Source organism: Aquarana catesbeiana, linkage group LG10 (assembly GCF_042186555.1).
Source record: "Aquarana catesbeiana isolate 2022-GZ linkage group LG10, ASM4218655v1, whole genome shotgun sequence".
NCBI lineage: Eukaryota > Metazoa > Chordata > Amphibia > Anura > Ranidae > Aquarana > Aquarana catesbeiana.
This window is the reverse complement of record NC_133333.1, coordinates 49,856,946-49,866,876: the sequence shown is the minus strand read 5'-3', so window position 1 is coordinate 49,866,876 and position 9,931 is coordinate 49,856,946. Positions and strand designations below refer to the sequence as shown.

The window sequence follows — 9,931 nt, the reverse complement described above, 5'->3', positions numbered from 1 at the left end:
GCTTAGTGAATGAGGTAAGGCTTTTCTGACTTCCATCTTCCAATCATGTACAAGCAAAAATACAGGGGTTTTTTTTGCATATGATTTAGTATTTTTTTGCAAAATGAGTTTTTACTATATTTCCTTGAAAATTACACAGCCTGTATGTCTGTAGTAAATCAAACCCACAGACTCACATTGTGAGGAGGATATATATATATATATATATATATATATATATATATATATATATATATATAGTTTACCATCAAAAAACATATTTGTATAAATAAAAATGTCCCATGACAAAAATAACATATATGGTATCAAAAATAAAGTCCAAGTGAATTTATCCTCCGTACTAAACAAATGGTGACTTCCAAAACAGTTGTGCTGTGATTGACCACCACCATTCAATCAATATGCTTACCAAAAAGTGGTATTAAACAAGCCTGTATGTAGCCTTTCTTTAGTCCCCCATGTGGGTAAATTGATATGTCTCCACCAAAATCCCAGACCACTCACTCAATCCTCCAGTTAATATATTTCTCAAAAGTCAAAAATGGTCATCATTGCATGTATGTGTGCCTTAGACTGGCTCTCTCTCCAGCTTTCCAGTATTCGCCAGTGATGGCTGTGTGCTACTAGGGGCCAGTGTACGGTTCAAGCCTCATTTTCAGTGCGGTACATTCGGCAGGAAATGACGTCAGTGTCGCACAACCAGCCTCAATGTGTTTTGCATAACTAATGCGTCATCAGGAAGCGATGCTGCAGCTGCACTCCATTGATTGCTCAGTTCTCAGTCTGCTCTGAGCAGAGAGGTGGTGACTGTTAGTCACTGGCTCTCTGCTCTGCCCCTCCAGTGTTTACTGGAGCATCAGGCTGGGAAGGTGGTGGGAGCAGCTGGATTTGACTCTCGGCAGCATGCCATGAGGCTGAGACAGCTGCTAGTATTGTGTACATGTTAGACGGTATGTGTTCCTGTGCGATTCAGGTACCCGTCCTCAAGGGAGGTTTGTTGAGGTGGAAGGTGCTGACAAGGCCACCCACAGTTTGAATTTAAGCCGATTCAGCAGGAGTCAGCCGAAATTTGAGCCAACTCAAACTTCAGGTTGCAATCTTGAGAATATGCAGGGATAAAGTGTAAGTCCATCTTTTCAGAAAAACTAAAAAGGCGAACTAACATCCTACAACCTTCCCACCCATCCCCCCCCCCCCCTTGGTCCCCACTGTACTTTTGTGATGAGCTGTCAATGCCCACACAGCTGGTGTAGCGGTCCAGGGATTTGAAATCCCAGCTCTTCTTCCAGTTCTTTCTGTAAGGCTTCTGGGATGGGTCTGATTGGTCAGCACTGTCATATTACTGCTTTGACCAGTTGATATTGCTTTGATTTATTCTGGAAGCCCTACAGAAAAAAGGGTTAGAAAAGCAGGGATTTGAAATCCCTGGACTGCTACCCCAGCTTCAGGGGGCACAGCTCATCACCCACGGAGATAAGAAGATCGAGGAAGAGGGTGAGGTGGGGAGGGGAGGGTGAAGGGTGTTTGTTCAACTTATCATTTTTTTCTGAAAAAAGGTAAACTAACCCTTTAACTCTTTTCACTTGTGGTGGCTGAGTGTAGAGGGGGGTAGTAAAGGCAAATATTTTGTATTGTGGAGCTAGTGTTAAGGTACTTTCTCTTTCATGAGCAAAACAAAGCTTTCCTTTAAGAACACATTCTTTTTAGGATTATATTGCATTCTATGCATTTAAATGTTTTAGTTTTCAGCTCTGGATCTCAGCCGCTGTGAAAGAAATGCAGGAAGATCAGTTGGAGGATGAGTCACAGTGACAGATCATTGTATCTGTTCTAATGATAGCCTCACCTGTGCTTATGTCAAGAGATTCTGTAGGCCTGCACAGCGGCGGGAGACTTGACACAAAGCTATTGATTTGCAGTCCTTTGATGGGGAGGGTTTTTGGACAATTCCCAACACTGAATACTGATAAATAATTAGGATGTATTGATTCAGCTGCTGATTTTAAGCTAGAGATAGAAATCTGTTATTTAAATACATATATGTAAACTATGTAGTCTACCAGAAGTCTTTGTAATTCTGTCCTCAGCCTGACAGCACATCCATATAGGTGACATTGTTTTACTCAACTACAGTTAATATGGACATTGGGGTTGATTTACTAAAGGCAGATAGGCTTAGTGAATGTTGTGCAGTTTCACTTTGCAAAGAATCCCTAATCACGCGCAAGGAAAATAAAAAAACTACATTTTTGCTTGCACATAATTGGATAATGGAAGTCAGCAATGCTTCATTAAGCTTTAGGGCAAATTCCTTTGCAAAGCAAACAGCCTATTTGCCTTTAGTAAATGAACCCTACAGTGCTTTTAACTAGCCCACTACCACCCTCCCTCAATCAAGTATACTTATTCAATTACACTCCCCTCTCCCCACTCTTCTGTCTTCAGTTTCAGGGCATAGGCAGATGGCATCATAGTACCATCTACATGACAGTGCTTGGCCTGGTGAAGAAGTCACATGCGTCCCCATACTGGAACACTTGCTCTGTTATCAAGGGCTCTGGCAGTGCGGGGAGGTGGTGAGGGATCATGGCTGGGGAGGTGAGCTATATGTTGATACCTCCCCTGCCTTGGCTTGGCTTTGACTCCTTGTATATATATATGTATAAATGTGAGTTAGGGACCTTAGACTGTAAGCTACTGGAGGGCAGGTACTGATGTGAATCTACAATATATACTTTATGTAAAGTCCTGCATAAATTGTTGGCATTATATAAATACTAATTATAAAATAGAGAGCGGAGCTCATCAGTTTGCTACTTCTTCTTTTACTGTCTAGTCACAGGGTTAGGGAGGGGACCTGTAAGTGGAAATAGAAACTGCAGCAGAGCAAGCTAACATCTCCAGTCTTGCCAGGTGTGCTGTGTAGCAGACCTCTGTACATTTTTAGGACTGGTTGGACAGAAATGCAAGTGGTTTGGTAGGTAAAATAGCTCTCACAAATGTAATTCATCTGTGTATTTATCGGTTTGCCTGAAGTTTATCTTTAAGTCTAAACTTGCTTCTGTGTTTTGATCACAAACCAATGAAATTAGCATTTGGCGCTCATATGCTTTTATTTAAAAACCCTTCTCTACAAAGTTTGATAGATTTGTTTTACTTTTCCTTTAGTTTCTTCCTTATTACTCATGAATGGTTAAAAATCACCTACACATTTGCATACTGTTTGCTTGCAGTACAGAGAGATTACCATCATCTTCTTGTAAACTGCTTTATTTTACTTTATTATAGGATAGTGGATGATTCTTCTGCTTCTTTAATCTCTTCTAAACCTGTGAGCAGTCTATTTCACAACTGGCCTAAATCCCCACAGCCTACTCCAAAACATCCCAAGAGTGTGGATTTTGACATTCGACCAACCCTGAGAAGAGCACCAAGTCCATCAGCCTTGCCAACGGAGCACAAGATAAGTCCTACACCACGTCCTTCTTCTTTACCCATCTTGCCTTCTGCCCCTGTTTACACGGGGGTCTTTGACCTGAGGGGCTCCCCCACAGCTGGAGGAGATGCCTTCCCTGGCTTCCAGACGGGCAGTAGGTCCCTATCCCCAACACATTTCATTCTACCCCCGACAGAAAAACCATTTGCATCTAAGCCCATCCATTTCTGGACAAAGTATGATGTGGCTGATTGGTTGGAGTATTTAAATCTTGGAGAGCACCGAGAACATTTTCTAGACAATGAAATTGATGGGAGCCACTTACCATCACTGACCAAGGAGGATTACATTGACTTGGGAGTTACCAGAGTTGGCCATCGAATGAACATTGACCGAGCTCTGAAATTCTTTTTGGAGAGGTGATTTAAAGTCATTGGGTTCCATAGTTTCAACATCTCGGCATTCATCCCTACAAACCTATAAAGATTTGGTACAAGGTCCCTAGAGTGGAGGATCTGAATGTACTTTGAATCCAAATGAATAGCAAAACAAAAAGAAATCTTATAAACGATATAGATTTTATATATATATATATATATATATATATAAATATATATATATATATATATATATATATATATATATATATAAATATATATATATATATATATATATATATATATATATATATATATGTATGTATGTAACAAAATGCACAGAATTTTCATGAAATGATTAATTCACCAGCTGCTTATTTTACTATGTGGGGGCAATGAAGGCTTTATCTTGAGCCATGATGTATGCTCAGTAGCTGGAGGCACCAATGATTGAGGAGATCACACTAGCACTGCAGTGTTCTATTTTCACTGTGCCCCACTTTATGTGTTTCCTACATCCTAACTGTCAACACAGAATGTAGTTTGGTAGGCAGAAAGTGAAACATGTTGGCTGAATGGAAATCTCAATTGTTAATATTAAATGAGGGGAGGACAAAAATTCACAGAGGCATAAGCAGAGTCTTCCCTAATACTGTGGAACCGCTGTATGTGGACTGTCAGAAAATGTTTGGAAACAACATTTTTGCCAAATTTTAATACAAAAAAAAATTAGATGCCAACCCAACTTAATTTAAATGAAAATGTAATCTAATTGTTGCCATCTGGTATGAAAGTCGGGGGTATTATGCTTCTAAAACTGTAAATGAAGTGGGCACCCAATGATCTTTAGATGGTGTTAAACTGCTTACCAGGGCTAATGATCTCTTGACAACCTATAAATTCTGGGTGACCTTTTCTTTGTACTGTTTTTGGAAGTATTAGCATTTTTGAAACTTATGTATGGTTTACAGAATTCAGACAAGTTACGATGGAGATCAATTTTTCACTTTAGCTGAAAACTGAAAGTATATATTTGCTGGATATTGAGGTGGAGTATTATCTCTTGTAGGCAATCATGGTCAAAGTATTTTTTATTTAATCAGGACTAAGTCTTTTATTTTCTCTTGGTAAAAGAATGTGTTTGCATAGATGACCTTTTACTAGACTACTGAACATTGAGTTTAGGTGTTTTTGATCATCTGGGAATAGTGTATTTTTCAAGCACACAGCAAAGCATATTGTTGTGGGAGCTAGACTAATGGTCATGAAAGGGCTTGTTTGTCACGATAACCCCTAACCTGGTCATGTGACTAGTTTCCATTGAGTTTATTTTCACACATATGTTTTGCTGTGTGCAGTGATAACTACACTTGAATTGTTAAAGCTCCCCTGGTTGTCAGCCAACAATCAAGAAGCACATTTTGATAAAAAGCTTAAAGGAACATAAAGGAACGATACTGCTTGAAAAGAAGTTGGGGATGGTCAAATTTGCTCCTGTTTCACTCACAGTTTCCAATAGTCAATTCTATGCTTGTAGTAGGCACTGCGCTCTCTCTTGCTCTTTAGCCAAAGCCGAAGGACCACTGTGCTGTTGTGACTGAGACCCTGGTTTCTTTAAACTCAGACACAACACTGTCTTAGTTAACTTTGTCTATTTTTTGTTTATTTATTCATTTATTTTTAAGACTGTGGATAGACTCATCGTGGTCAGGCTTTATATCTAGTTGTTCTCATACTAGCTATGAGAAATTTTGCAGAGTAACAAAATACTTGAGATAATCAATGGATATCTGAGATTTATAGCCTTATTTTATATTTACTTATTATTTATTGGTTATGTATGGATGTGTGACTCACAGGAGACAATACAGCTGAGCTGAATTCCTCTAGAGCACTATAGAATTATTCTGACATCTATTTTGTAAAACGCCACTTTAACAGGAACTCTACTTCCTGGACAAAACAAAAGTTTACTGTTTTATTAGGTAAAGCATATGTAGTGTGGGTGCATTGGTTTTGTTCCTCATCTACTACAGTATATGGCTTATTAATTTTGTTTGATCAAGTAGAAATGTTTGAGAGTAATGTTTAGATCAAATTATCTGTAAGTTAGAAACTAAGTAGAAGATTGAAGGTAGGGTGTGCATAATTGTCTCCAGATGCCAAAGAGTGTTTTCAAAGTGTGGCATATGGCCTACCCAAAATGTTGCGCCTAAGTGAACTTTTACTTGCTGTATGTATCATATGGCACTAAAGTCTACTGGTTTTCGAGTTAATTTCCCTTAAGACTTGGCAAAGCGATGAAGCAGCATCATCATAAACATTACATAGGAACCTTCCATATTCGATTAGTTACCCAAGTCATTTATGTGCCAAATAATCCTACGGTCTTGACCAACAACAAACTACCAAACCATTTTTGTTTAATTAATGTCTATTTCTATGAAGTGAGATCCTCCAATGTATTATATTCTAGATTTAAAAAATCTCAGAAAAAAATTGTAAGTGTAAGTTTAGCCAAAACCTTTTTTTTTTGTTTTGTATAGAGTGGGAAAGGTGAGAACCTTTGTCAGATTTATACTGCTATTCAGTGCTCAGTTAGAGAAATGTACCCAAAATTCACTGTCCTGCTTTTACCAGTCAGGAAGTAAAAGGTACTCTCCAACAGCAACACCACAGACAACAATGAAAATGCTTTTCTTAAATAGAGTAATGAAAGGATAGAACCCTTTAAATATTTTTATTATTACAAGTGACACTGTTGCAATTTTTCCCTCACTTCCTTTCTGGTTTCCTTGTCAGCAGGACAGGGAGTGAAGTTAAATCTCTTTTACAGAACCCTAGATAGTAGCAAACACTTGAAAGAAGCTTTAATTCTTTCAAGACCTATCCAAAACTTGTAAAACATTTTTGGCTTGATGTGCACATTAAAATAAAAATAACATACACTTTGCCTTGGCCATTTTTTAAAATTATGGCATTATGGGTATTCTTAGGAAAACAAAATCATATGCCATACCTATTCTTCATATACTGAATAAAAATAACACTTAATGGCCTGGATGATATAAGGAAATAGAGTAAATCTTAAATTGCTATTTCATTTCATCCTGTAAGATTTTTGTAATGTGACGTATTTGCCTCCACCCTGGTCTCTGCTTTGCCCTAGTGAAAAAAAAAGGAAGAAAGTTTCACATTTTCAAATCCTCTGGTTATTCAAGTTGTCAGGGATATGATTCATATTGGCACTTTGTAGCTCTCAAGATGCGCTGCTCTTTTATTTCTCCAACAGCCCATTATCCTGTCTTAAGGGCTCAGAATTTTAACATTTTCTATTTTTATCTTTTCTCTCTTTGCCAGTAGAGAATAAGATATTGATGCTACCGAAAAATATATCATAACAAAATAAACTTTAAGACTGTCTTCCAGATCATAGAGGGCATCAATTTATTTTTATTTTCTAGCTTGTGCTTTGAATTTTTATAAAAAAAATACAAGTAATTATTTCTGTTTTCTGGTAAATATTAACTTGTGTAGATAACAGCCTTTAGCAAAAAAAAAAAAAAAAAAAAAGATTTACCGTAAAGAAAAAGTTTTTGTGTCTTACTCAACTGTAATAACCAACAAAGGAAAACAATATGCTAAATTTCCTATATATATTGGTCATTTATTACATCTAAAAAAATGTATGTCAGGAATGTGAGCCATTTTTTGTGTTAAATATTAATATTGATTTTTGCAATTATGAAAGCTGCCAAAATGGGTGCATGAATGCTGTTAGTACAGAGGGTAATTTCATTATTATTTTAAAAGTAATTTGCAAAAATTGTGATCCATTGAAGAAGAAAATGAACAGATTAGACATAGGCTGTAGATCCGAGGGGGACATGCAAGGAAAATAAAAACAGCAATTTTGCTTGTAAATGATTGGATGATAAAATCAGCAGAGCTTCCCCTCATTTCAGATCTCCCCCTGAGATCTACAGCGACTGCACTTCCAAGTGCACTTGCAGTGCACTTGTAGTGCAAAGTGGATTTGCCTTCAGTAAATCAACCCCACAGTCTTTTATTACCTTGACCAGGGAAAGTAAACACAAACTGAAGTGGAGTTTGTTATTTGCGTTCAATGGTATTTACTTGACCCTCTTGCAAGTAGATGCAGATGGCCTTTCTAACCAAATCATATTATAGGCATCAAGCACCTGGTAGCTGCTACATCACATTTTCCATTTATGTCTACATAATCTCCATTTGTGGGCTTACTAGGAAAACCACAAATGTTGCCAAAACTTATCATCGTTATGTTTTTTTAAACTGGACTTATACCTACACACTTTGCTGTTTGACCGAACTAGCCTTTTAGTAGCTTGATCTTTTCAAGATCTGGCCAACTATGCTAAATTCAATGATATAGACATTTATTATAGACACAAATGTGTGGATCACAGACGTCATACTCCAATTTACAATTTTAGTATTCAATCAATGTTGGTCAGATATTGATTGGCAGTGGATACTGTTTTCATATTGTACCTTGAATTGGTATTTGCAGGTTAGGTCCAAAATAAAATATTGTGCTATCTTAATTATTCCCTACTTGATCCACTTTCTACTATCCAAATCCTATCCAACAAGGTCAGTTGTGAAGGAAGATGTATTATAACAGTCAAATTCTTAAACCCTGTATCTTCAGAATGCAATTTTCAGAATGCAACATACAGTACTGAAGAAGAGGTAAGAAAAGTTGTTATAAATCTTTTTTCATTTTGAAGCAGGCTTTAAACTGCAGTATCTCTGCCTTGTGTTATGGTATGGAAGTTCTCCTTCTAATAGCAGTATCTACCTATAAGATCAGGCTTGAAAGTAGTTCTGTAGGGGTCACTGCAAGGAGTGCATTTTTGCATAGCTAAGTGAACCTGTGTTTACTCTGAACACACAATAATATGGGAATTTAAATGAATGCAGAACTAAAAAGTATTTTAAAGTAAATACAGCTCCAACAGTCTCCTTTAGTAACCCAACCTTAATTTTTTTATCACTATTGTAGGATTCGATCTTATTTATAATTATGCATTTACAAAAGCCCACGAAGCTTTGTATTTTGGTTAATGCAGTGAATTCCAGTCTGTTAATATACATTCCCCTTGGTCATTATGATCGGTTTTATTATTTGAGTGCAATATTTTAAAGTATATTTGAAAGACTGTACATCATCAGGTATTAGTATATCATGTTCTACAAAAACAGATGTTGACTTTTAATTTTTTAACCTAGATCTCACATGGATTGTTTTATGCCAGCTAGGAACAATTGTGTTCAAATTCAAACTGAGACATATGAAACCATTAGATTTTCTTTACTCTACCTTAAAGCTGGATACACACTATACAATTTTCTTTAGATTTTTTCCTTTAGATTTACCAAAACCATATAATATGAGATCAAACCTTAAGAGTTTCAATTTGTATGCAATCAGGTAGGCCCTTGCACTACATGGTTTTGGTAAATCTAAAGGAAATCTGACAAAAGTTGTATAGCGTGTATGGGGTCTTGGGCCACTTTCACACAGCTGTCTGATCAGGTCCACCTGTCAGTTTTTCAGGTGGACCTGATTGGACCCGCCAGTCTCTTCTATGGAGTGGCGGACGACGCAGACTCTTGCCGCCATCCAATGCAATCCTGTCCACCAAAAACAGATGGATGGTGGTTGTAATTCCCATCTGTCCGGTGGATTGGATCCGATGGCATTGAATGGAAATGGACAAGTGGTGCATAGCGGAGCAGACAGGGACCTGTCTTCCACCTGCTCAGCGGGGATCCCCCACTGAGCAAGCGGATTGCACTTAGCAGGAGCGCCCGTGTGAAAGGGGCCTAAGACATTTTTAGTGAACAGAAGATCTTTCAGCTAATGTAGAGCATAAGCTCTCTAGTAACATTATGCACTATGGGGTTGATTTAGAAAAACTGGAGAGTGCAAAATCTGGTGCAGCTGTGCATGGTAGCCAATTAGCTTTTAACTTCAGCTTGTTCTATTAAGCTTGACAAAAAAAAAAACTGAAAGCTGATTGGTTACTATACAGAGCTGCACCAGATTTTGTACCCTGCAGGTTTAGTAAAT

General features: G+C 37.5%; 1 protein-coding gene across 1 annotated transcript in view; it reads left to right on the top strand.

The window, feature by feature from the left end:
• SHANK1 (SH3 and multiple ankyrin repeat domains 1) overlaps nt 1-4,044 on the top strand; it is an 852,931-nt gene extending 848,887 nt beyond the window's left edge. Inside the window, exon 24 of the mRNA XM_073602155.1 lies at nt 3,289-4,044. Within this exon, the coding sequence (XP_073458256.1) occupies nt 3,289-3,859 (571 nt within the window). The 3' untranslated portion in view covers nt 3,860-4,044. The remainder of the gene's footprint in view (nt 1-3,288) is intronic.
• The last annotated feature ends 5,887 nt before the right edge of the window (nt 4,045-9,931 follow it).